Raw genomic sequence first — 27833 nt, forward strand, 5'->3', positions numbered from 1 at the left:
TTTACGTTTTCAGGGACCACGATTTTATGACCCCAATCTTGATTTCCAGACACCAGAAGAACGGGGCAGTGATTGCACGCTGCAGCCAGCCTGAGATCAGCTGGTGGGGCTGGAGAAATACAGATGATGAGTACCTGGTGACATCCATTGCCAAAGCTTGTCAAATGGATTCAGGAGCCAAGGGTACTTGTGGTGCACCTGCCTGCCAGCAACGTGGAGAAGCGCCCGACTCATCTGACAGTGATTTTGGTAAAGTGTCATGATTTACAGCTGTATATTCTGCCAACCCAGCATGATTTGACTACAGTATTTTACTTGACGAGAATGCAAACCCGCGCCACAATCAATTCATTCAGTGATTATTCAACAAGATACCTTATTGACCCGAATATAAGACGGCCCTGATTATAAGACGACCCCCTCTTTTTCAAGACTCAAGTTTGAAAAAATACTTTTTGAACACCAAATTCATTTTTATACAGAAAATAATTGCAGTACATCTGAAACAAATGATTATATTATATTTGAGAGAAGAAGCATGTTATTATGCCTCATTCAAATCTGAACATTTAAATATTTAAACTAAAGTGCAATCACATTCGTAAATGAATGGCTTCTGGTTTTTGAAATGTAAATTACATCAAAACTTCTCCTCAGCTGCCGGTTAACCTGGCCGATCTTCGACCCACTTTTCTCCAGATTGTCGCTACGTTTCTCCATTTTCTGTTATCTCTTCTATAATTTTCTTCTCTTTTCTTTCTTACCGCTATTTTTTATTTTTCTTCTTCGTGTTACCGCTATTTTTTTATTCTTCGTGACAGGGGTTCGCTTTGGCCTGGGGAGTCAAGTTCAGCATTCGCTTCAATGATATCTGGCGCCATCTAGCGTCGTGAATGGGTAAAATGTTTGGACCCCAAATATAAGACGACTCCCACTTTATTTCAATGCAAAAAAACACCATCTTATATTCGGGCCAATACGGTAGTTTGTTTATATTTCAATACATTTACCAGACAGAAGTGTGAGGAAGATTCTCTATATTTAACCATTATTCAAACCGCTTATCTTCATGGGGGTCAGAGGTGTGAGCAATTTTAAAGCAGCCTTAATTTATACCAACTAGTAATTGATCAAATGCATTATTCAGTGTATATATGCTGTTGTGATTGTATTTATTTTGCATTTAATTTTATTAGCTGGGGGGTTTCTTTCTGCTGTCCAACAGTTTATACCAACAGCACATATGAATAATCAGTATTCTTCTAAATGTCCCCTGTGACTTCCGAGATTCCCTTGTTCTCCCTTCCTCTGACTGCTGATTGCATCCAATAACACCATCTGCGAATAATAACACAAATGGTGTCTTTGTCTTGTGTCATCAGACTCTTCACTGACCGGTAGCTCAGGTTGTGATGACAACACTGTGCGACAGAAGCTGCTGATTCTGGATGCTCGCTCATACACTGCTGCAGTGGCCAACCGTGCAAAAGGTGGAGGCTGTGAGTGTGAAGGTTAGTACTATTAATTGATCAAATTACTCACTGTGCCCGCCACATTCAGCACCACCATTGTTAAAACGGGGACAGGTCGCTGTTCAGGTGGACTCGAAGAAGTAAAACGCAGTTCAATCAAGGAAGCTGTTGTCTTAATATGATTATTATTTTTAAGTTGTCATTAAGCAATAACAGAAACATAATCACTAAGTTTCAAGTGTCAAATTTTAACCTTTAAATATCTAGTAACTCTCTCTAGTCCAGAGTAATTTTTTTAAATAATAATTGAACTTGACCCTTTCTTTCCCTGTCAAAGTGTGCAGAAAAACAAGACTTTCGCAGATTTCCTTAAGATTGTGGCATGCGTTAGGTGTAGGTCGATTTCTAATTTGTTTCATTCAAGTAGTTAGGCTCTACTGTATTTGTTCACTAATATACTGTACATGCACTTATTTTCAAACTAATTGTACTTTCCACCACTTATTATAGTTAATTCAGTGTGTGTCGGTATGCTTTGTAAGACTAAACCCCGAACTGGCTTGTGTGTTTGTTTTAAATAGCAACACACTGTAACCAGCTAGTAAATTAAACAAAAAAGGAATATGACAGTAAACAAATTGCAACAATGGGGCCACCCAGAAAAAAATGTTCTGTTTTTCTCTGAATAAGTTTATTTACTACAAAATGGCAAAAGGTGTGTTTTGAGTTCTTCTAATGACGGTCGTTGTTGCACAATACTGGCAGCTGTTTTTGAGTTTTTGTCAACTCTTCAAAGGACTGTTGTGTCACGCTCTGTTGTGTGACGTTGTGTGACGCTCTGCCATTTATGTACCCTACACTGCGGTGTAGGGTACATAGAAAGGCTACGTAGTATTTTGTTTTTTTGGGACCCTCCATAACTTAGATCTGTGAAAGGTGAACGCTTTACAAAAATGCACGACATCCATGTGTGTGACATTATCATTGTTTGTGTTCAGAGTATTACCCTAACTGTGAGGTGATGTTTATGGGAATGGCCAACATCCACGCCATCCGGAACAGTTTTCAAGCCTTGAGGACAGTCTGCAGTCAGATACCTGATCCAGGAAAGTAAGTCGACCCGTTTGACCTTTTGATTTGAGTGTCTGCTGCGGTGTCCCCCTTTCTCCCTCCCCCCCTTTGTGAATTGCTCTAAAAGCTCCACCACAAGAGATGGAGAGGCTGCCTCGGGTCCAATCTCGTTCTTGCTGAGTGGGCCAGCTGTCTGTCTGGTCACTCAGACATTGGAGCCATGTGTCATGTGTTTCTGTTTACCCCAGTGTTCACTCAAGTGTTTTTGTCTGTGGCGGTGTGTACATGAAACTGTGATGCCGCATTGTTTTTCATTCAAGCTTGTTGAGATCGTTTTGGCATCGAATGACGCAGGAGGGCTTCCATATACTTTACATAGGGGCAGCAGTGCTGCCCTTCTCCTTAAGTCAGTCTAGTACAGATGTGAGGAAACGTTTGCAATTTTATTGAATAAAATATAGCAGTCTTATTTTTTGTATTTTATGTAGAATCTGTTGAAGTGAGTTCATTTGAAGAAAAAAAAGGTCTCTTATGTTCTATACGATATATGAATGGATAGATTGTAATTAACTAATTTGCGGGGAAAAACTAAATTCATGCCAGAAGTATTTAATGCTTATGGGCATGATTAAAAACGGCCATATGTGGCCCCTGGGTCATTTTTTGCCAACCCCTGATTGGCCGCATCTATTCAATGTCTTGTCTTCGGGAGTTTAACTCGTGACAGTCCATATGTTGGTTAAGGGGTCTCTTCTCTTAAGGTGAGTCATCTCTTCTCTTTCTTAGCTGGCTTTCAGCTCTGGAGAGCACCCGTTGGCTGCAGCACCTGTCTGTAATGTTGAAGGCGGCCACCCTGGTGTGTTCCTCACTGGAGAGAGAAGGTCGTCCTGTCCTTGTGCACTGTTCAGATGGATGGGACCGTACACCCCAGATTGTTGCCCTGGCCAAAATCCTTTTGGATCCTTACTACAGAACACTTGAGGTGATGGTCTGTCTGCCTGGTGTACTTTTCTCTTTGACCACTGAAACAATATCCATCCATTTTCCGAACCGCTTGATCCTCACTAGGGTCGCGGGGGGTGCTGGAGCCTATCCCAGCCGTCTTCGGGCAGTAGGCGGGGGACACCCTGAATCAGTTGCCCTGAAACAATATGACGTGGTGTATGTAGATCAGTGGTCAGCAACCTTTTTGAAAGTGAGAGCTACTTCTTGGGTACTGATTACCAGGCTAATAGTATGATACACACTTCTGAAATTACACATTTGCTCAAATTATATTCGGTCATGTTATTATATTATTAATTAATGACATATGTGAAGACAGTGCACCATCCATGATTTCTCATAATAATTAGGAAGCAGTTAAATGTCAATACGCGAGGCTTTATTTCCATAAATGTCTGCAAGTGTTTACATCTTCTCATGGTTGCTTCGACAACATTCTTAGAAAATGATGTTCCATTATCGGTGAGTTATTTTTCAAACAGGCCCGCAGGCTACATATGTGACATGGTCATTATGTCGGTGACCCCTGATATAGATTGTTACATTTCTCCACATTATGATGTACTGACAACCACGTGATCCACAGGGTTTCCAGTTACTTGTCGAGACTGATTGGTTGGACTACGGTCACAAGTTTGGTGACCGCTGTGGCCACCAGGAGAACGCTGACGATGTTAGCGAGCAGTGTCCCGTCTTTCTGCAGTGGCTTGACTGTGTTCACCAGCTGCTCAAACAGTTCCCCTGCCTGTTTGAGTTCAACGAGGCCTTCTTGGTGGGTGGTCGTCATGTGCCGTTTTGCCTTTCTAATCATTGTCTGTTGTCATCAGTATACAAAGGACTTGCTTGGCGTTTTTTGAGAGGACATGAACATTTTGTACAGCGTTAACAACATAATCATGCAAGTGTAATTCTTGGTTCTATTTCTCATGTCTTTTTATGCAGGTCAAGTTGGTGCAACATACGTACTCATGTCTATATGGTACCTTCCTTTGTAACAATGCTCGTGAGAGAGAGGCAAGGAACATTTACAAACGCACCTGCTCCGTCTGGTCCTTGCTTCGCACAGGAAACAAGAACTTTCAGAACTTTCTCTACATCCCAAGCCATGACATGGTCAGTTTTTACAATTTTGTTACATTTTACTCTGGAATGGACACCAGAACCTTTCTAAAATCACTTCTGTTAATGTTCTTTCCCATTTTACTGAGACACTGGGGCGTACCGGAGAGGTGTTACAACGATTCAGCCCACAAAATACCTAATTTCAGCTGGCAATCCATTCGGGCTGTTACAATTCTACCTTTACAAAAACAATCTTCTTGGAGTTAGATCAATTGAACAGACTTACCTAAAGCTAGTTTTAGCACATGCTAAAGAAGTTAGCATTTCTTTGCTTCTTACACAGTGGTCGATTCTTAAGGTGATATACTGCCACCTATTGGTTTTATGTGGTTTATTTTCACTGTTTAACTTGAAGGTGCTGCAGCCAGTCTGCCACACGCGCGCATTACAACTGTGGACAGCAGTTTACCTCCCCACCTCCTCCCCTTGCACTGCTGTGGACGAATCTATGGAACTCTACTTGTCCCCGAGTGTCACAGGGGATGAACTTGGCTCCCGTTCCCTTGACAGGTACATTTTGATGCGAATTTCACCTCTTGGATTCAATGTTACTTGCACAATTTTCCTTCGCACTGTTATTTATGAAAGCAGAGTTTCTCAAACTTTTTTGGCTCCCTATGAATGTGGTTTCTCCTTGGGATGCAAACTTAGAAAACATTCTCAATGAACATCTATAAATTAAGAAATGATAAAGAAAGAGATTCTGGTTATATGAGGGCTCCCAGCTTACAGCAACAAGAAGTATGGTCGTAACTGAGGAACTATATCAAGTCAAATATACTTAGCCATGAATTATGTTGATTTCTAGACTTCCCAAGACCCGCTCCATGGACAACCTTCTGTCTGCTTTTGAGAATGGGATGCCCCTAACACGGACATCCAGTGACCCCAATCTTAATCAGCATTGCCAGGAGGATCGCCCTGCCTTGGAGGCCACGCCCACCCCGGACAGTACAGCCGCAGACGACTGCTCTGACGAGATGGCGTCTGACGATGGCGATGAGAAAATTCCACAGCTGTGTCCTACCAAGCCATCAGATGGCTCAGGTGCTGAATGTGGCGAAGATGCACCAGAGGAGCCGTGTCTCACCACTCAGCCCCTACCGCTTCCTCCTGTCCCCCGAGCTTCTGACATTATGCAGGCTCACACTCCATTTCTTGCTCCTGTCCTGCAGCAAGATTCTACACACACACCTATCTCTCCCCCTCTTCCAACCCCTTTGCTGGAGGCCCCGAGACCCTCTGCGACTGCTGAGAGCACCACACCGGCCACTCCTAAATCAGAGCCGTGCTTACCACTGAGCCAGGACGCCATACCAGCTGCAGCCACCCTACTCGGCTCCCTGCTTGACAGCCAGGAAAATGGCCTCTTGGAGTCTGATGACCTCATGACTCTGAAGCTTCTAAAGCCACTGGTTCCCATGGAGGACTCCACTGAGACTCTTACAGATCAAGGAGAACTTTCCCACGCCCTGCCTCACCCGCAGAGCAATGGTCTTACTCTGAATCATTTTACGGATGAGGAGCAGCAAGGGGCGCATGTGTCAGCTGAGCCACGCAAAGAGGGGGTAACAGACCTTGTCAAAGGAAGAGATCAAACGTTACCTGCTGCAGCATCTCCAATGGACTGCATCCAGGGAGCCGCTCGCCATCTCATCTCCCAGAGTCCGCTGTCAGACATGTCACTTATGGGCCCCCATTGGGAGAGCGTTCAGGGCCTAATGCAGTCCGCTTGCGGCGGTGCCACTCACGGTGCCAGCCGCTCTCTGCAGTCTAACGCCTACCAGAGTCGCCGACTTGCCTACAAGCTTCTCCGCTCGCAAGGCTTTGCCCTCGCCAGCGGTCCCCAGTGCTGCCGCAAGGAGGCTCTTTGTTGTCCCAGCAGCCCCGTGCAGCCCGGATGGCCGTCTGCAGCAAGAAGCGTGGCAGGGTTCACCAGCCTGAACGCACCTGTGGCCAACAACTGCTCACTAGTGTGCCACCAGCTGCCAGCCGTATCATACCCTTCGCCCTCCCTCTCCTGCTCCCCTCTCCCGCTGCAAACTCCAGCGTACCTTGACGACGACGGGCTGCCGGTGCCCATGGACGCCGTGCAGCAAAGACTGCGTCAGATCGAGGCAGGCTACAAACAGGAAGTAGAGGTGTTGCGTCAGCAGGTGCGACAGTTGCGGATGAGATTGGAGAGCAAACAATACAGCACCCCTCCCTCAGAGCCCGACATCGACTACGAGGATGATATCGTTAGTTTTTTTTCCCTCCTCTTCGCACTTGAGCCACACACCTTTATTTGTGAACGTTTCAAGAAAACCTCCTTTGTGCCTTGCTACGCTTTCAGACGTGTTTACGGGAATCGGACAACAGTCCCGAGGAAGACTCTCTGTCCACCCAGAGTGAAGACCGACTGTCTGAGGGCAGCTGGGATCGAGTGGAGAGCAAGGACACAGAGGTCGGCACCCATTTCAGTCCACACTTTCATGTCTTTTCTCCCTCCCTTTCACCCTGTAATGGCTTTTATTTCCCCTCTCATCGTCTAAATGTATGTGTGTGTAGGTCACGAGGTGGGTGCCTGACCACATGGCCTCTCATTGTTTCAACTGTGACTGTGAGTTCTGGATAGCCAAGAGACGTCACCACTGCAGGTGGGACTTCGCTATTTTTCCTTTCACACAAGCACACAAAAATGATTTCTTGTCAACAAAAAAAAAAAAAGTACGTAACAAATCCCTATATGTTCTCTGATAAAATCTGTGGTGTGGTTTCCTTTTTTGTTTCAATTGTTTTCTTTCAGTACAGGAAAAATGACCCTGCCTAATGACATTATCCTTATAAGTTAAGTCTTCAATAGATGAAAGCCCCATGTACAGTATTAGCGCTTTGGCATTTGTGTATTCATCAAAACACAGATTTAATTTTATATATTAAACATATTCCCTTATCAGCTGGGGGCGTCATAAACTGACGAGAGTAATGATAAATGAAACAATGACAATTGCTTTTGAAGTGTGGTTCAACAGAATGATTTTTTTATTCCAAAATCCCGACTGATTTAACAGGCATGGACATAAATGATGGCACCCTTCATACATATGTATTTCTTTGTCGCACAACCTTTTGAGCCACTTACTGCAATCAAATGATTTTTGCCTCAAGTCCACAACAAAATAAGAGCAGTAAGAAAACACTTGACGATTTCTTTCCTTCACGTGTGGGGTCCCATTCATTTAAAAATATGGTCGTGGTATATTTTAAAATGTTACATGTGTACTGTGCGTTACATGCTAAATAACGGGCAACGGACATGTTTGGGCCAACTAGTTGGAGCGGCCTTTCAATTTACAGAAAGTATTCTTTTTATGAATTCATTACATGAAACTCCGGGAAGTAGTGAAATACTTATTGAGCCGATGAAGGGGTTTCTTTGGCTAGGAAAAAGGAAGGGGCCTCTGAGTAAGCCGTTCTTTGTCACATAAGGGAATGCTATCTTAGGGGATATTTACAGTAAGAGAAGCGGCGAGCAGGTATCGTAGCTTGTGCCAAACAATAAACAGCCTTTGACTGCAAGTCTTTCCTGACACATACACAAATAGTCGACATTGTTGGCACCTCGCTGTTGAGGAAAAGAAAACCGTTGCAGAATAAGCTTGAGTCTGACAAAAGTAACGATGAATTTAAAATTTATCAGACATTGCTGTTGAATTGTGGTTCAACACAATTATTTTTTTAAAAATGTAAACAAACCTGGATAAAAATTCTTGTACCTGTAACTTGTTTTTTTATTTTTTGGTCTTCTCAAGTGCACAACATACTCCAAAAGACAATTTCTTTCCCTCACGTGTAGAGTTTCATACATTTTAAAATTAGATTAAAACATCTAAACACAATACGTGTGCGCTCTGCGTTCTGTGCTAAAAAAAAACTGGCAGCAAGATTTTTGGAACAACTCCTCTTTCCACTGAGAGGAAATTATTCTCTTGATGAATTTATTACATGGAACTCGGGAAGTCGTGGCATACTTATTCAACCGATTAAGTGGTTTCTTTGGCTTGGAAAAAGGAGGAGTCCTCTGTTTTCTCCAAAAGAAAAAGCCGTCCTTTGTTACATTGGGGGAACACAGTTGGGACTTTTACAGAGAGAGGTAGCAGGGTAGGTAGGAAGCTTGTGCCAGATATTAAGCATCCTTCGAAGTCTTTCCCGATACATACTGTACACATGGAGAAAATTGTCGGAATCACTCTCTTGATGAAAGAAAAGCCCCGCAGTGGTCTCAGAAACATCTTGAATCTGACAAAAGTAAGGATTCACTGAAAATTAACCAACGAAAATCAGGTGGCTTTTTAAATTGTGGATTCACAGAATTGTTATTTTTTAAATGATGAAACAGGCCCGGACAAAAGTCATGGTACGCTTGTTGTACAACTTTTTTGGGCAATCTGTCTTTCCAAATCACTTCTGCACCTCTCTTTGGGTATTTTGGCTTACTCTTACTGAGCAAACTACTCTAGTTATCAAAGGTGCTTTCTCCAAACCACGTTTCATCTTCTTCCACAGATATTCAGTAGGATTTAAATCAGGGCTCATAGAAGGCCTCTTCTTCGGTTCAGTTGTCCAATGTTTTGCTCATAGCCATTCTTGAGTGTTTTTTAGCAATGTGTTTTGGGTCATTTTCCTGTTGCAAGACCCTTGCAACCTGTGTCAGAGACCAAACTTTGAGATTAATTAATTAAACCGTTTGTAATTCAACTTTTACTTTGAGGTGACCAATGTAATCTGACGATGACGGATGTTTGTTAGTGTGTTACCCTCTCGTAAATCAAAGTACCATCATACTGAAAAATTAAATAAAGCAAAATAACCTTCCAGATGTGTGATATAGCAGGGTTGTTACAGTGTGGATTTACTTTTAAATAAAAATTTTTTTAGGACATTGTTTGTATTTTGCAAGTAAAAGCAGCATGCAGTCAACAGCTCACAGAGAGCAGTCCTTTTGTCATGTTTTGTCCACAGCTACTTTTTGTCGCCTCTTTGTAGGAACTGCGGCAACGTGTTCTGTAAAGATTGTTGTCATCTCAAGCTCCCCATCCCGGACCAGCAGCTGTACGACCCGGTACTGGTGTGCAACACCTGCCACGACCTGCTCCTCGAGTCCCGAACCCGCGAGATCCGCAGCCAGCAGTTCAAAAAGGCCATCGCCACAGCTTCAAGTTGAGGGGAGTGTCTCCTGTCGGGTCTTGTCCTTTTTTTTGGACTCACGAGGTGTCGCCCCCCCAACCAACCGGCTGTGTGGATCTTTGCTTCGATGGTGTTTGGGAGGTGATGAGGAGATGGTGTCTGAAAATAGGGGTGCACTGTGGTGGTATGAGGGTATGTCCCAGCACAACCTCCTGGACAGAGGATATTTCGGCTTGCTGCACGGCAGCACTCTCTTGTGGTGTACCCCTTTTTGGAGCTCACCGTAAGTACCGAGAACCTGAACTCTCCATGTAGTTGCGGTCGTCACACTTCAGAGGGACAATCGGTCGGCAACTCCAAGCCTTTACCTGATCTACTGGAGGCTTTCTGCTTGGAAAAAAAAAGAATTGCTGCTATTGTATTTAAAAGTCTAATTTTGTATTCTTATTTTGTGCACCTGTAAATGTCGTTGTATATTGAAGGGAATCCTGAGACCAAACTTGAGCGAAAGGGAGAGATCTGCTGTCAACTTTGCCATTGTATCTTTGAATGTAAAACGGGCAATTGGACTGACTTCACGTGCGTGTGTGCATTCGGTGAGTCTTATTTGTGTTTTTTGAATTAAGTGTATGCACAGTCAATGCGGCCGAATATTCAGTGACGCTCTTGCAGCTACGTTTTGGTGTTGGAAGGCTCTGCGCGAGGCACACTAAAGCGACGCTGTCTGTGTGTGTTGGTAATTGAAGCGTGTTGGGGTGTGTTTTGGTGCACGACATGTTTCTGTGAGGTCCTTATTGAAAGTCATTGAGGGTATTTCTGGGAAATGACTGAGAATTTTCCAAGAGGGTCTGCCATACCTCTGACTGAAAGGCCCCCCAAAAGCCTCATTGTCCTCCTGATTGGCACTTCAAGGAAGAAAGACTGAACTAATGATTGACAGTTCTTTTGCTCAGTCGGAGAGGGCGGCCACAGTTCCTCCAATTTACAACATACTCGTTTGCGTCAACTGGGAGTTCAATTGTGCCATAATTTTTTTTTTCCAACTTCAATTTTTTTCCTTTCCATAGATGACAGCAGATTACTATTTGACTCCTCCTGTGTGTTCATGGTACAGATGTTTAGCTGCTAAAGTTTCACATATACTTCTAATGATTTCACTGGATGATCATATGTCACTATATTAGCTGACCTAATGATTTGGGTTTTTCTTCAGATGGCATTAACATCTCTTTTAGACAAATGTTCTGAACTGTAACATACATCGTGAAATCTGATCCATGGTGGTGGCAAATACCAGTTATTTAATTCATGAATAACTTGTGAAGAATTGCACATAAAAGTCAATTCCCAGTGGCGAAGATAAAAGATTATATGATGGATCTGTTTCCTAGCTTGTTTATTTTCCTTATATAAAAAAAGGTGCAATTTTTTTTCTACAATGATGGAACTCGTCTGCAAGTCACCACAGAGATGCAAAGGTACGTCATTGCGTAAAACCTGTCATATGTTCCAGTTTAATGATGTCACCGCAGAGCTTTGAGATTTAAAGAATTGGCAAAATGGACAAATGTAAAGAAGACATATGAAAGTGTATGTCGTGATGTCTCATATCTTGGATACATTTTACCAATTCAAATGCACTCATTGGCAAGACCAGAGCTGTATCAAATACTGCATTGCCAATACTAGTATGCAGTTTTTTTTCATTAAGCTGGTGGTTTGCTGTGGTGTAGAACTGCCCTTCATCAAGAAGGTATTTTTGCTTTTGATGTCAACATAATTTAAACGGCTCTATGTGAGGAATAGTGCAGTCACATAACCACAATAAACAATGCATCCCTCACCGCAAGATTGCATTCGTATTTGGTTGTGCAGGTGCTCTTAATGTTGTGAACGGTGACCAAAAGTGCATCTTAATAAATTACAATAATGTGGAAAACCTAATTTCACTAGTCTAATTCCAAATGTATGCCTACAGCACGCCGGCTTTCTTTTGGGGGTGGGTGTAATTTTCTCTTTGCCCGTTAGATGACGCCCTTTCCACAGTAGTGTCATAAACTGGCGCCACCTGTGTGTTGGAACGTGGCCAGGGCACCTTCACCAAATCAAGACGTCATGGCATGATTCCTCATTTCTCATCTTCCCGAGTGTTCCTGAGTGAGTAAACTTCCTTATCAGAAGTCACGTCCACGCTGTCCACAAACGTGCAGTCATTCTGTACTACCGAGAACGTTACAAAGGAAGGGCTCCCTCCCCGCGATACGCAATTACAGTATGTATAGTATTGTAATATCTCCCCCGCACGAAAGCCTTTATACGGCGTCGCCCCCCGAACACACGCGCGCGCGCACACACACACACACACACACAGAACTTTAAACATAACCCAGCTTTTTAAGTATACAGTACATTATCCTTTCTGAATCAGAACTTTTCCACTGCACTCATAAAACTTGATTAATAATTCACGATGAGGGCACCCTAGGTAGCTGTTGTCATTGTCATAAATTAATTTGTCTTGAGTTTTATTTGAAGTCATTGTGAAACTATAATATAGCCGTATTAGTTATTAACTCCACACCTCACTTATCAGCAGCTTAATTGCATCACTTAACGACAATCTCACCGAGGTGTTCATTGATAGGAAGGAAGATGCCTGTCGAAGAGGGCGGGGCCAGTCTCTCCATTTCCTGCGTGGCATGCTGATGGATAAGTATAAGACCCCCCTGCAACAATGCGACCACGAACGAGTCATTGCGTTGCCTTCACCTCCGCCAACATGCAGCATCTCACCTTGGTGGCCGTCCTCCTGGTATCCTCCTGGAGCCTCTGCACTGGAGCTGCTGGTGAGCGAACCTGCATGCCCCGATTCATGGCAATCATGTGTTTACTTGGGCTTGTTTATTCATTGCCAGTTTACCTGATTTTATTTTTTTCCATTTGTTAAATACAGTATAACCCTTTTAATAGCCTTCTTTTTATGTATGAGTTCTCTTCAAAAATATATTTAATTTGCATATGATTTACAGCGTCATTAATGCTGACTGGGAGCATATGTCATCTAAAAATATTATATATCAACAGATCCAACATTTTGTGAAATCAATATATTTTTTTAAACAGAATGAAAATATATTTAGTGCATGAATCCCTCTTTTATTTTTATTTTTAAATGACAGTAAACCAATAGAGGAAAGGACCACATGAATGAATGAGTTCCCCCCTACAGTGGCGAGCCCATCTTGTGCCCACCGCACCTGTGCCGTCCATCTCTGTATTGTCCGTGCTTGACACGCGCTGCCCGGCTGCGTGTCTCATCATATGCCTGTCCTTTTCCCATACGCTGGACCGAGCCGGCCCAGACACCCAATGAGGGGGGAATTGGTCCTCAGATTCTCTCCTCACTCTCTCTCGACGCGCGCTCTCTTTTTTTTCTCTCCCTCTCTCTCTCGCTCTCTCTTTCGATGGTGCACCTGCGCATGAGCCAATGACGTGTGCTCCCTTTCTGCGGCAGAACCTTCTCACGGGGGTGCATTCCACCAAAGTCCATTTACTTTGGTACTCCAGCTGTAATGTACGAGGTGTAATCTGGTCATTTGATCGGGGGCAAAAAAAAAAGTTGGAACTTAATATTTTATCAACGCAGTTCGCCGTAAATGCGCCATAAATGCGCTGTTTATTATTTTAAATTTGAAATCCAAATACATGGAGTTGGTCTTAACGTTTTAACTGCGTTCAGCAATAACATTGTTTTAGTATTGCAGTGTTATAGCTATTCTACACAACACGCACGTTTATTGTAATTTGCAATGGCGTACGAATGACCCAAATTTTTGGTTACTATGTGCCTCTTTCTAGTGCCAATCCTACAAGTGTTTCGGTTAATCTAACACGAGCAGTTATACAAATGAATAACTAAAATATATATAATAATGAAAATATTCTGTTACATTGTGTTCAAACCCGGACAAAAACGCAATATTGTAAAAACTCATGACTGGGCATACGTTTTGATGCTCCGACTGAATTTCGCATTTATTTATCTATGAATATATATTGTTTGTCGCTGTTATTGTAATCGATCATTTAGAGGTAAAACGATTATTTCCATGATTGAGAGCGCAATGGTGAATTGCCCTCCTCGTTCGGGTGGGTGGAAAAAAAAGAAGGGGGAGGGGCTCCGGCACGTGTTTCGTTTATTCTGTGTGAATAAAGTGAGTCGGCAGCACCAATGCAGTCGATCTTGGTTAGATGCTCCGTGAGAAAATGTGTAGTTCGTGTGGTGGATGGGACAATGCAGCAATTCAGTCTCCATGTCTACCGTCTGAAGTTTCCCCGACGCGACGTGAGACCGCAGGGGACCGGAAGTATTGTGTTGATGTTTTTTTTTATCCCCCCGTAGTATATCATGCGATGTTTTAATTACACGCACAAAAAGGGGTGGCAGTGGGGGGGGGGGTGAATTAAATGTTTGCTCTTCCTGCCGTGTTCCTTTTGCCGTTGTTTCCCCCCTCCAAGTTTCCTCGCAGATACAATGACAATGTGTTGATGTGGTTCTTCGACCTGACGCCCGGCACATTCGTGACGTCCTCTCATTGGTCGACAGTTGTGCGGACAGCGATTTGATTGGCTGAACTCAAATAACTGTTGGAAGTCACTTTTTATAGAACACGCACAATGCGCTGAGCTTGATTGTAGTAAAGTACAGTATACGTAACCACTGCATTTACAAAAGTAAAGTTAGCTCGGTGTCGGTGATGGTGTAGTGATAAACTAGGTGGTTCACACTCTGTGATGGTGTGAATGGCTGTTCGACTGACATGGCGACCAGTTCAGAGTGTCGTCTGCCCTCTGCCCAAAATCAGGTGGGATAAGCTCCAGCGAACCCCCTACCCCACTTCTGTGACTCTGTTCAGGATAAACGGTATTGAAAATGGATGGATTGTTGGAAGGTTAGTTCAAAACATGTCATTTATTGGGGTTGTAGAACTGAACTGCCTCATTCCGAGCCACAAATATTCTTACCCCCATTCAAGTCAATAAAATGGATAAGGGAATCTTTGTACATAGATCAGGGGATGGGGAACTGGACAACTTTTTTTTTTTAACAAACCCAATGAATTCTACAACAAACACTGATAAACATTCACACTTTTTCCATGAAAAACGGGAATCACATAAAACCGTGAAACATCAACAGTAGTAATAATACAATGGGGGAAGGGGGGGGGGTGGAGATTCGCAAATATGCCACTCCACAGGTGCATTCGATTATTTTGTTGTTTGCTTAAAGGGGATAGTGGATCTTTTATATTTGCATTGAAACATGTATCATCAAAAATGACATATTTAAAAAAAATATATCATTTGTATACAGTATGTTGGTCCATCCCCCCCACCCCCAAAAAGCCTAAACCTGATGTTGGGGGGGGGGGGGATTAAGGCAGTTTTGAAATGCGAGTCAAAAATATGTTTAGGGACACAAAGCCATCTCGGATTGAAATGTGCCGTGGGCCAATGTAATTCAAAGTAAAATAAACTGTATTGTAATAGTACAATCCAAAATAAAACATACAATAAACACTTGCTGTCTTTGCCATATTAGTAAAATAAACAAGCTCCAATCATTTCGAGTGGATAAGATCACAACCAGGAACTTGATAGGTTTGACATGAATCACAATGCCTGCCACAGTACAAGTGCTGGTGGGAGTTTGTTTTTTAGCAACCGTTATTGTGCCTGCGCGAGAGGAAAAGGTCGACATGGCAATGACTTCCGTCTCCAATGCTTCATACAATTCTAATAACAGACCTGGAGTGCCTCCTGCAATTTTTTTTTCAATGGCATGCGTAGTTTTTTTTATATATATATAAATATTTGATTGCTCAGATAGCGGCAGATATTTATCTCAGAGTATATGGGAAGGCAACGTGCGCTCCGATTGTAAAATATTAATAAACTTCACAGACAAACCATGTGAGAGCGTGTCGCCACTCATGTAAGAGATTCTATCTGTGTTTATTTCTGATAGGAAGGAAAGATATTTGAGAATATAATAACAGATCCGGTGTGTTTGGCATTTGTATGGTTGGTTATAAGAACGGAGTTAAATATAGATGAGCACTTGACAGGTTAAGTGTCTTAAAATAATGAAATGTCCACATCATATTTCGTTTTCACTTTCTCTTTCAGACTGGTGTTATCAGTCCCAGTTCACCTGTGCGCAAGAATGCAATGGTAAACTTGATTTCAATACCTTTTATCACTTAAGAAAACGCCAAACTGAGAGCTTTTCGTCAGCTTTGAAGTGCCTTTGCGTTTCAGGGCCAGACAAGTGGAACCACGCAAACAGTGCCTGCGCTGGAAAATCCCAATCCCCCATCAACGTCGTCACCAGAAAGACCCTGAAAGACGAACGTCTGACGCCGTTTGAGTTCACAAACTACCAGCAGATCTTTCGAGGCACCATCAAGAATAACGGGCACTCAGGTGGGTATCGAGTCACCGGAAGGTAAGGGGGGGTGTCGAAGTCAGGATGCGGTGCTGACGCGTTTGTCTTCTCTAGTTCAAGTTGGAGTTCCTCACCTCAGCACCATTTCGGGAGGAGGACTGCCAAGCACCTACAAAGCCGTCCAATTCCACCTGCATTGGGGCATCAACGGCGGGCCTGGTTCTGAACATACCATTGACGGGGAGCAGTACCCCATGGAGGTACCTTACCAATCATTTTTTTTTTAAAAAAAGGCTCTGTGCTGGCCATTTGTGTCCACCTCTTTTTATCGTCGTTGTCTTTTATTTTTTTTTTAAACCATGTTAGCTGTGTTTGCAAAAATTTCTAATGGGTGGGGATTATTGTTTAAGTTTAGTTTCCAAATCTTGTACTCAATAACACTGGTCAACAGCAAATTTCAATCTATTTTTGATGCTGATTAAAAAAAATAAATTACTCGAGCTTTTGAGATAATTTCATTTTATGTTTGCTCAGCCAGCTGGACTTGAGCGATTACTTGTCAACTCACGGCTGAAGAAACTCAGTTATATGCTCAGTTATAAACTCAGCGGTTATAATGCAAATTAGGCATACAGGGGCATCGCCGTTTAGTAAATTTACATTTGCAAGAGAAAATGCTGCCATCTTTTAATTTTGTTCAGAGAAAAAAAAATCCCTATGTCATCGTGAATTGCATTTGTGTTCATATGCCCCCAAATAAAGAGTATTTCTTCTTTTTCTTTATTTCTTGAAGTCACTGTGAGAAACTATTTAAAATTTTGTAGCATAAGCATTGAAGCTAACACATTCGAAGTGCCTTGACTGGGCAATCATATTCCCTTCCACTAAAGTAAGTGAGTAACGGTAACATCCACAATGGCCAAAATGATATTGTGTTCAAACAAGCCAATGTACTTACCAAATGATTCTGAAACTTTTACGCAAAAGGACAGTTATTTAAGAGAAGTTTACATTATTATTTGATCCAAATAAGGGAGAATTCCATCGAGCTGCTCACAACCACCTCATTCAATAGCAAATTTTACAGATTTGTTCGAGCAGCCCTGAGAGGTGTTTGATAAGTCAGTCTTGTCACACAAGCTGCATTCCTTAGATTGTCGAAGCTTTTGTTCGACTGCAACTTTTTGTCCACCTAATTTTGAAATTCTTCAGAGTGATAAAGCTGCGACAGTTTTTTCGTCACATTCTGACTTTTGTCATGCAGCTGCATATAGTGCACATGAAGCATCACTACACGGATCTGATGACCGCACTGGCAGATCCAGAAGGAGTCGCAGTTCTGGGTTTTTTCTATGAGGTAATAATTTGAATGTCATGCTTTTTCAAAATCACAAAGTCAGTAAAGTAGAAATTCGGCCAAGATAAAATCTGCTATTTCCCATTTTCAAGGTGTCCAACAGTGCAAACCGAAAGTATGATTCCTTTATCAGTGCTCTGCGAGCCATCAAAAACACAAGTAGGTACTAACTTCCAATGAAAGTAAGTTAAGCTTAAACGCATTGCCGTAGTCCTCATGTTGTCTCTTTTTTCCCCAGACGCCAATACCTCCCTGCCTCCTACCTCCTTGGCGCAGCTGATTCCACCTGAGCACAACCTGACCTCCTTTTACCGCTATCGGGGATCTCTGACCACACCGGGCTGCACCGAGGCTGTGGTTTGGACCTTGTTCGAGAACCCCATCCCACTGAGCTTTGAACAGGTTAGGATGTGTGAAAAGAAATCACAAGCGGAACACAAATGTGGGGGGGGGGGGGGGGGGGGCAGATTAATGTGGGAATGAAATAATTTTGCTGATAAAACATAACTGTCTTCAGTCCGCAGAGAGTCAGCATTAGATGACCCGCTTTCATGTCTGCTTGAGTAATTGTTTCTGTCTCATGAGGTTACACTGATAAAAACATAAAAACTCATAAATTTTGCTTTGTATTTAAAAACATGTACAATATACCGTACACAAACGCACATGGATAATGTGTATATAATATAATATAATATGATATACAGGGGCGGCCCGGTAGTCCAGTGGTTAGCACGTCGGCTTCACAGTGCAGAGGTACCGGGTTCGATTCCAGCTCCGGCCTCCCTGTGTGGAGTTTGCATGTTCTCCCCAGGCCTGCGTGGGTTTTCTCCGGGTGCTCCGGTTTCCTCCCACATTCCAAAAACATGCATGGCAGGCTGATTGGACGCTCTAAATTGTCCCTAGGTGTGAGTGTGGGCGTGGATGGTTGTTCGTCTCTGTGTGCCCTGCGATTGGCTGGCAACCGATTCAGGGTGTCCCCCGCCTACTGCCCAAAGACGGCTGGGATAGGCTCCAGCACCCCCCGCGACCCTAGTGTGGATCAAGCGGTTCGGAAAATGGATGGATGGGTGATATACAGGAACAATGTGAATAATAGTGATCCAAGCACAGAGCCCTGTGGTACCCCACGATAAACATTTAAAAAATATTTTCAAATCCAATAATACATTGTGATCTAAAAAGAACATTCTGATCAACTTTGAAGAAATATTGATGCGCTATCTTCGTCTCTCTTCAAATGCTGAGACTTTTGATGTGTTTTTTTTTTTTTTCCTTCAGCTGCGGGCTTTTTCGGAGCTCAAGTTCCGCGACGGGAAACCAATGGTGGGAACCTTCAGGCCAGTGCAGCCCCTGAATGGCCGCCAGGTGTATCGATCTGGAGGTGCGGTGCTCTTGGTCAGCTCCAACCTCCTCATGGCTGCCCTGGCTACGGCCTTGGGACTGTCCCGGCTCTATTAAGAGCAAGGCGCCTCTGCTGCACTGCGACACTCATGAACATTAAACATCAGTCTTAGTTTTGCGACACCATCACCACATGGTCTCCAAAATGGTTACACACGTCGTAGTGCATGCATGACTCACCTAGGGGACCCACCCCCCCTTATGACACAGATGATAAAGGTGTTAAGAGGACACCTTGGAGGTGTATAAGGGTCGATATGCATGCATGCACGCAGAGTGAATCACTAGGTCATACGTCCGCCTTACGAATGTGCCATGGAGTACTCGGTGGCCAGTGCAGTCAGACCCCTGCCCTGATATTTCACAGCATCATCAAAACGACTCACACAAATATATCCTCATGCACTTTGGTTCGGCCACCTTGAACAATGTCAAGCCTATTTAGCCTTTGCTCATATCAGTGTGAGTGGCTCCGATCTTGTGAACGGGGCACGTGATGCCTCGTTCTCTCTCAATGGCACATGAGAACTGAACGGCGCTATTAATAGCACAAGTGAGTCAGACAAACAAGCTCAGTGTCCGAGCCAGCGGTCAAATAAGTCAGTATGTTGCCGTCTTTCTTTCTTTCTTTTTTTTTTAACCTCATCTCAAAGTCCAGGCAGTTGGAGTGACAGGCAGGTGTTGCCAATCTTCACTTTTTTTTTGTGATTCTGAGCCCATGCTGGGATCACGTCCCACAATCTGAGGCCTACTGTGACACCTTAAATGTTATGATGGGAAGATGGAGAGACTGTCGCACGGGGATAAAAGGAGAGACTCATGGAAGCGGGCAGCAAAATCAAATTCATTATATTCCTGCATCGCCCACAGCCGAAAGTTCCGTGGGTCAGCACATCTTCATGATTGCCGTTTGAGGAAGCACAATCTAAATTCAGACGCACACTCCTCAAGCGTCCCTCCTCTCATTTCGGACTGCTACTGGGTCTGCTGCATTGAGCGCTACTGACTGTGAATTACACCCTACGGACTCCTCTCTGATCATCCTGTGGGGCCGCTTATGCGTTCTGATGGGAGATGGGTGCCATCTGCCAGCCACATTTGTTGTGATGACCAAGGAAGCTGTATATATTTTTTTTCCATAGTTTCGTGATGCATTAACTTATATTTCTAAGCCGTTCTAATGCACATGATTCACATGTATTTTATGCACTGAATGTGTCTATTGATATGAAATGCATTTTGGTATTATTTATGTATTGCAAACGGTCATATATATCGGGTTGTATGCGTTTGAGGATGTGAACTTGTGAAATATGTCATAGGTGATCTAAAGAATGTGTTAATGTTCAACAATAAATATATGCCTTTTTAATGAACAGCCTCTTTGTCGGTGCAAATTATTTCTCGTAAAAGAAATTGACCTATTGGTAGCCGAAAAGAGAACCACTTTATTTACTAAACTGTGCTGTTGTACAGTTGTCAAATAAAATAAATGTAAGTCTGACTTCATTTTTATGTTAAAAAAAATCAGGATAACAATAAGCACAACTTTCATAATGGTCAACGCATTTTTCCTTTTTTAATTTTTAACTCCGATATGCAAGTAAACTACAACCCTGTCATAAAACTCTGTTGTCCCAGCTGAGCCCCCCCCGAATTTGATATTCTAAAAATCCTCCCTCGGCTCCCATGTATCGGTTAAGCCCCGCCTTTTAGTGGTGTTAAAAACAGAAAGTTCGTGTTTCATGAACAATTCTCTTCATGCTTCAGTCATCGTTAAATTACTGTTAGTCACCACTAATTCAGTTGTTTTTAAAAGAGGAGTTTTTTCCCCTACAAGACTCCAAACAAAAAGAGTTGAAACAAATTTCGAGTACCTCTCTTGTTCTGAATGTTATAATTGGCAGGCTGTTGCTGTGATGAGATTATCAAGAAAAAAGTGGATTGCCCTCACCACCGTTGCTCAATTTCTCCATGAGTGGCGAATACAAAGAGGGGAAACGAATGTCAAGAAAAGCAGACTATGTGAAATCTTTCATTCTTGTCCCCAGGTTCAAACATGGCCCTCACGCATCCTTTGCAAGCTTCTCCAGGCTGCTTCCCAAGATTCTTGAGAAGCCGATGGCAACGATAACCCCGTTCAGTGACCGCATGGACACCAACTTTCATGCATTCAAATCAGCGGGAGTAAAGAATCTCTGTCACGCTTCAGTTTGTAGCCACAGGTACGTTGGAAATTATGAATATGGTTAAGTAAAAAAAACACATATATATATATTCTGCAGCACTTGCTGATGATCTGATCATTTGAATCAGGTGTTGCAGCAGGGAGATTTGGAAAACATGCAGGACAGCGGCCCTCCAGGACCCGAGTTTGACACCTATGGCTTAGAGGACTTCGAAGCGTCCCGTGGCTGGCTTTGAAAGTTCGTTGCATGACATCAGCTGAGCAATGCTGCCTCGTGTGGTGATCGAGGGGAAGTCACGTTAGAGACGGTGAGTGAGTGGAAAGAAAAACCACCAGGTCTGTTACTAATCTCATTATGTTGCAAATAGTCCTAATTCTGTGACACGTCTTGTTTTACTGTATATTATTGATAGACCTGTAGTGTATGCTGCAGTTTTTGTGTTGTAAACAGTTTTTGGACCATATACTGTATTTTTGCATTTTATTGCTTGTGTTGTTACGGGTGTATTTTGCTAACATACTTGCATGTTCATAAAGGACATGCACCGTAGTCAGTTCCCACATATAGAAATTCAGTTTTAAGGAATGATTAGACAACACAAATATAAGATAAGATAAGATAAGATAAGATATCCTTTATTAGTCCCACACTGGGGAAATTTACAGCCTCCAGCAGCAAGAATGTAGGCAGAAAGAAGAAGAAAAAACAAACAAACACCGTCCAATTAAGTGCAATATAAATACAAAATGGATAAATCGCAGTGCTATTTACAGCCTGATTTAAATATGATTCCTTACTGGTGAATACTTGTGTGTGAGTGGGGTTTTTTTGTTTTCATTTTAAGGTGGTTACACACATCCCGGCAAACAGGCCTAATTTGAGCATTCCCCTGTCGTAGGCCTGATACTTGGATGTCTTTAAAAGATTATCATGAGCGATAATCCTGGGGTGTGTTGAGTGATTCCTCGTCAATCATAACGTTGCCAGCATTCATAAATATTCAACAAAGACTGTTGTGAAAAATCAACCACTACATTTTGTGGGCTGTTTACAAAATGGCTAAAATGACTCACACCAATAAAGTTGTGTCGCATTTACAAAATATCACGATGTAAGCCACGAAATATGGATGGCAACAACCGTCCAACTATGTGCACGAATCCTCCCCTTCTGTCCGAGCACTGGTGTCATACAGCGGACTATTTACACAACCGCAACTACAAATCACGCATGTTGTTTACAAAATCCTATCTCCTTTCGAGTTATTAATGATGTTGCTCTTCCCTTCTTTTGTTGTTTGCCACCATTAAGGAATCAAAAGGCTCTCTGTGATGTAAAGACGCAGGAAGACATCGGCCTCTCGGCGATACACGTGCAGGTAAGGAAAGCTTCCTGTTCATCCCTGTTAGGACTTCTTACCACTTATGAGTCGGGAAAGACTGGGCATCAAAGCTGAGGAAGTTGACTATCTGGCAGAAGCTACAATACCCGTCTGCCACCGTTATTCGATGTCCTCTGAACGACTGCATTCCGCCAATGTCTGTGACAAATAATGCTATTCTCTTTTGGGGAAAACAGAGGCACTTTCCTCTTTCCTAGCCAAACACCTTCATCATATCACTCAACATGTCACTACTTCCTGGCGTTCCATGTCATGAGTTCATCAAGAGGGCAATTTCACGTAGGTTTAAAGGCCTTGACAGTAGTTGGTCCAAACCTCTTGTTGACAGGTATTGAGGGGAGGATGAAAATGCCAAAATGTTCTCTCATAGTCGATGTGTGTATCCCAGTTTGGCTTCCTTTCATTTAAACTAAAAGCGGGTATATTTATTAAGCGTCTCAGGGACAGCGGTTACTACAGCGAACACACCGCGCCCTTCACATTTTCGCCGCTGACAATCATGAGTTCTTGTTTTGAGGTGAAAATTAAACTTTTGTTCGTGCGGTACACGGATGTGGAAGGCCCCCATGAATGAGTTTGGCTTGGCCCCCCGGATGACTTCATACACCGCTGGCTGCCAGCTCTCCACAGCAGATAACATCAGTTCACATGCGGCGCTAAAAAAAATGACCGGCAAGTGTGTACAGCAACTTGAAGCCTTCTGATCTCACTGGCCGGAACAATGACTTGGGGGAGAAACAAAAAACTTTTCAAAAGGCCGGTTCCCCTTTTCAAGGACTCTTGAGCGTCAATGGCGGGACAGGTCAAAGGTCGGTGAGGTCAGAATGAACACAACGGCCTTAAAAGTTAATTTGGTTGTGTGCTCGGCAGTCATATGAGCAGCAGGGGTACTTTGACCACTATCATTGTTCCTTTTAGAAACAAGTTCTGGAATGGAATAGAAGATGTGGAGATGCGGAAAGGTTGTAAATATTAGCAACAGGCAGAATTTCTGTAGGTGTAGCTAACATCGCAGCAGGTTTGGAGCTTAACAATTAACAAACATATTTTCTACTTGATGGGTATTTCTGTTTTTCATTCCTCAATGGGTTCATCCATCCATTTAGAACATCCGTTAGCTCGTTTAAGGGGGGGGGGGGAATAAGTTGACCAGCTGACTTGGAGTCAGAAGCTCACAGCCAATCACAAGGGACAAACAGGGAGACAGGCGCCATCATCAGTGAGTCGGAACTCAACTCATGCAGCGTGCGAGTGAGGCACGACACCATTAGCGACTCTGTTTTCAATATTAATGATTGCATGATCGACGGGATCGGGTGAAATTGCATTTGAAAAGTTAGAAATAGTAAAAAGCCTTCTTCACATGCCAAAAAGCGGGAAATAATTCCTTTGTTTCATCTCCTGCTGAAGTTTGCTCACCATCCATCCATCCATTTTACGATCCGCTTATCCTCACAAGGGTCGCGGGGGGTGGGGGGGTGTAACCTAACCCAATTATCTTCGGGCAGTAGGCGGGGGACACCCTGAACCGGTTGCCAGCCAATCGCAGGGCACACAGAGACGAACAACCATCCGCGCTCACACTCACACCTAGGGACAATTTAGTGTGTTCAATCAGCCTGCCATGCATGTTTTTGCAATGTGGGAGGAAACTGGAGTACTCGCAGAAAACCTACGCAGGCCCGGGGAGAACATACAAACTCCACGCAGTGAGGCCACAGCTGGAATTGAACCCACAACCTCTGCACTGTCAGGTCGACGCCCAGTTTGCTCACTTGTAATGGAATTAACCGTCCCCAATTTTTATGTTTTTCTTTATTGACTTTGTTGTAAGACGGACTATCATCTCAAAGGAAAAAAAAACCACATTATTTTTTTGAGGCGAATACAGTAATGATTTCCTGACATACAACCCAGTTGGAATTCTGATCCCCCCCAGATTGTTGGGTGCCTTTGTGGCACACAGCTCAAGTTTGCCAGTGAACGTCTGAATGACTCAGCAAAGGCTTGGGAGATGAAGATTTTTTTGTTTTCGTTTAAGGCAGCTCGCTGTTGAAGAGATGCTCGTCTGCTTCACGGCTCCTTTTTATTTTGAAAAAAAAAATGAATACAGTATATGGTGTGCTGTCGGCGTGGGTTTCGGGAATCCGCTGAGGCTGTGTGACTTTGCAAAGAAGTTTTGCCTTCCTGACTGATGACATGATATGACAGTGTGACGTATTTTGTAGCGTGCCACATTGTCACAGAAGTGGCCCGATGATATGATTCAGCAGACGGCAGCTGCTATCACCGTGCTTTATGTTTGCGCTGTGCTCATAAAAAATAAAAAATAAAAAAATAGACTGCGGCACATTGCAAGAGATTGCAAAACTCTGCACCAGGATGACTTGTACATTTTGAAACAAATGGGCACCTGTCTCCAACAAAGACCTCCTTATTTTGCCATAACTTTCAGTTTGGACACATGCGTTATTCTTCTCACCTTTAGATTAGTGATTTGTCACTTGACAAATATTGCACTTGGTCGCTGTTTGTGTAGTGGTTCACTGCCATGCTGACAGCACGGCTTCATTCAATTCAATCAATTCCCATATCGAACAAAAGATGGCTAATTTCAGCGGTTCAATGACTCAGATAACACTTTTCGGCAAACCAATTCTTACCTCATTTCTGGATCAAAGATATTTTTGGATCAGTTCTTCAGAGTGTCGTTGTCAAAATGTTGAATTATTATTTTATTTGTTATCTGGAAGCTATAATTGTGAAAATGCTAACAAATACAACTGTGACATACTGAAACGAATTGAGTTTGCTACACTATTGGATTTTATTTGATTGAAATGCACCATCTGATCTAATATGTGTAACCACTAATACAAAGCGCCTTATCGCAATCCGAGATAAATGATATCAAGCAAGTCGGAGCAGTCCCAAACACGAACAAGGTTAACATAACACAAGTTATTCATTTCGAAACAACGGCAAATTGTTTGCTCCCGCTGGCATTGTTCTACAGGCCAGCAAGGGGTGAGGGTCTTTTTCGGAGAAAAAAAAAAAGCCTCAGAAGAAAACGCCAGTATTTACATTGTGCTTTCCAAGAACCAAAATGTATTGTCCTCAACATGGCGGATGTTTAGAATTCCCCAAAAATATTGGGTGTTTACCATGTTTTGAAGAATTTTGAGGAAAGTTTTCTTTTTGCATTTCTTCAACTGGATCTGATCTGTCCTCACCACTAGTTGTCACGCACGAACACACGCACGCACGCACGCACGCATACATGCACGTGCACATTCGTGATTGCGCCCTTGATGGTATATTAGTGTCAAAATAATCAGGTCCAGCTGGGCCTTTTCTGTGGGCCAATAAAAAACTGTCATAAGCACGGACAAACATTTCAATCCTAAATTCTAATACTTGTCCCTTGAAATTGGGTTGATTTATTCTCAATGGTCTGTTCTTATTCTTTTGGCTGCACTGCTTTTCAGTACTTGTGTATGTTGTGATTTTAACATCCGCAGTGCTTGCCAATGTAACCAAAACTATATTCACAATGGGACGGTTTCTCTCATGAATCAGATTTAAAAATGTGTCATCACAGGGACAGACTGGCCGGGCTTCGATAATGTCGTCACTTTCCCGCCCTCTGATTGGTTGATATGAGTAAAACTTGATAGTTTATAGCCAATTTTAATAAGCAAAACATGTCCGAAGGGATCTGTTCAAATGAACACTTCTGATAATCAGCGTCACTGGCGAGTATGATGCATTTCATTTCGATGTGTCATGTTTTTGTCATTTAATTTGGTTAATATTCATTCTGAACAATTTCAAATGATGTAGTGTCGATTGTGTCCAGTTAATGGTATTTTTCTATGGTAATTATGTTTTCCATAATTGTGATGCGGGCGTAGACAGGCAGTATAAAGCGATGAGTCGACTAGTCAAATAGTTGCCTTAACTACGCCGTACCGATAGTTAAAGCGAAAGTTGACAATGTGCAAATCACATTTTGGGGCATTTTGTCTTTGGCCAATTTGCAGTGGACTTAGGACTCGTCCATCTGCCACCAACAAGGCATCTTTATAGTCTGCACAGGTCAGAGAGTAAAAAAACCCCAAATGTGTCGCTGTACAATACTGAGTCAACACTTGCGTGGGTTTTCTCCGGGTGCTCCGGTTTCCTCCCACATTCCAAAAACATGCATGGCAGGCTGATGGAACACTCAAAATTGCCCCGAGGTGTGAGTGTGCCCTGCGATTGGCTGGCAACCGGTTCAGGGTGTCCCCTGCCGACTGCCCGAAGACAGCTGGGATAGGTTCCAGCACCCGCCCTTGTTGAGGATAAAGGGGATCGGAAAATGAATGAATGAATGAATGAATAAAATAGGACAAGAACAACTTGTGTAAGATTTTTTTTTTTTAATCCTGTTTACCCAATAGGTTGCGCCGTCCACACCTTGGACAGTATTTGCTCCATGGTTGTTTGCTGTAATTTGGATCATAATGCTAACAGTCTCACGTCACGCCCCACAGTGGCTTCTTTTAAAAAAAAAAAATTGATTTTAAACAGTCACTGATGGTCGTCGGTGGTTGATTAGCTTCAGCGCAGGCTACAAGAGTTCACATCCCACTCAGTGATGGTGGAAATGTGAATGATTGACTGAGAGTGTAAGTCTACCTTTCATCCAAAGTCAAACTGCGATAGCCTCCGGCTCCTCGTATAGGATCAGTGATGTAAATGTTGGATGCATGAACTACAATTTGAAATGCTTTTGTAATTTAAGAATTTTTTTTTATGGCCCCTTGTTTTTCCTCACACAGTCTGAGCTCCGCTACCGCTAGTAGAAGCAAACTGTTACCCCTTCCCACCGTCTCGCATCCACTTTGATGATGAGAGGCAGGCTTGCGAAGCCTCTCTAGTTGCAAAGCTCGGGGTCCTCCCTTGGTTGCCATAGTAACAAAATCCCGATTTATTTATTTATTTTTTCCACGAGGCGTAATCGGAGCCGGCTCATTTGCGCGAGACAGAGCTGACTTGGGGCAGAGTTTTCTGATGAAAGCGTGCCGCAGACATGAAGTGGAGACAATATTCTAAATTGCTATACAAAATGCCACACCGGAGAAGACTAAATTCCTCATTCCGTTGCAGTAGATTTCATGTCAAAGTTGTGTGACATACAAGGGCTTGA

At 43.0% G+C, this 27833-nt stretch overlaps 2 protein-coding genes across 5 annotated transcripts in view; both read left to right on the plus strand.

Annotated features, from left to right (window-relative positions):
• mtmr4 (myotubularin related protein 4) overlaps window positions 1-11216 on the plus strand; it is a 32221-nt gene extending 21005 nt beyond the window's left edge. For all 4 annotated transcript variants that reach the window (XM_086131154.1, XM_086131155.1, XM_086131152.1 and 1 more), the window contains 11 exons: window positions 50-249; window positions 1383-1511; window positions 2471-2582; window positions 3330-3525; window positions 4135-4320; window positions 4491-4661; window positions 5026-5180; window positions 5479-6910; window positions 7006-7116; window positions 7221-7309; window positions 9699-11216. In XM_086131154.1, coding sequence (XP_085987280.1) covers window positions 50-249; window positions 1383-1511; window positions 2471-2582; window positions 3330-3525; window positions 4135-4320; window positions 4491-4661; window positions 5026-5180; window positions 5479-6910; window positions 7006-7116; window positions 7221-7309; window positions 9699-9876 — 2959 coding nt within the window. In that variant the 3' untranslated portion in view covers window positions 9877-11216. The remainder of the gene's footprint in view (window positions 1-49; window positions 250-1382; window positions 1512-2470; window positions 2583-3329; window positions 3526-4134; window positions 4321-4490; window positions 4662-5025; window positions 5181-5478; window positions 6911-7005; window positions 7117-7220; window positions 7310-9698) is intronic.
• Window positions 11217-12541: 1325 nt separating this feature from the next.
• ca4a (carbonic anhydrase 4a) lies at window positions 12542-20427 on the plus strand. The gene is made up of 8 exons (XM_086131962.1): window positions 12542-12685; window positions 16032-16076; window positions 16164-16328; window positions 16405-16550; window positions 17555-17647; window positions 17740-17806; window positions 17886-18049; window positions 18929-20427. Exons 1-8 carry the CDS (start codon window positions 12574-12576, stop codon window positions 19106-19108), a joined length of 972 nt encoding a protein of 323 aa, XP_085988088.1. The 5' UTR covers window positions 12542-12573; the 3' UTR covers window positions 19109-20427.
• Window positions 20428-27833: the final 7406 nt, after the last annotated feature.

This window comes from Hippocampus guttulatus, chromosome 15 (genome assembly GCF_054856545.1).
Source record: "Hippocampus guttulatus isolate MCC_2025c chromosome 15, RoL_Hgut_1.0, whole genome shotgun sequence".
Taxonomy (NCBI): Eukaryota; Metazoa; Chordata; class Actinopteri; order Syngnathiformes; family Syngnathidae; genus Hippocampus; species Hippocampus guttulatus.

What these genes read in the sequence shown, in the direction of transcription:
- ca4a (XM_086131962.1), top strand. Translation starts at nt 12,574, where the DNA reads ATGCGACCACGAACGAGTCATTGCGTTGCCTTCACCTCCGCCAACATG. An exon ending in GGGAGCAGTACCCCATGGAG is followed by an intron (nt 16,551 to 17,554) that starts GTACCTTACCAA and finishes TTTGTCATGCAG; the next exon opens with CTGCATATAGTGCACATGAA. An exon ending in TCCCACTGAGCTTTGAACAG is followed by an intron (nt 18,050 to 18,928) that starts GTTAGGATGTGT and finishes TTTTTCCTTCAG; the next exon opens with CTGCGGGCTTTTTCGGAGCT.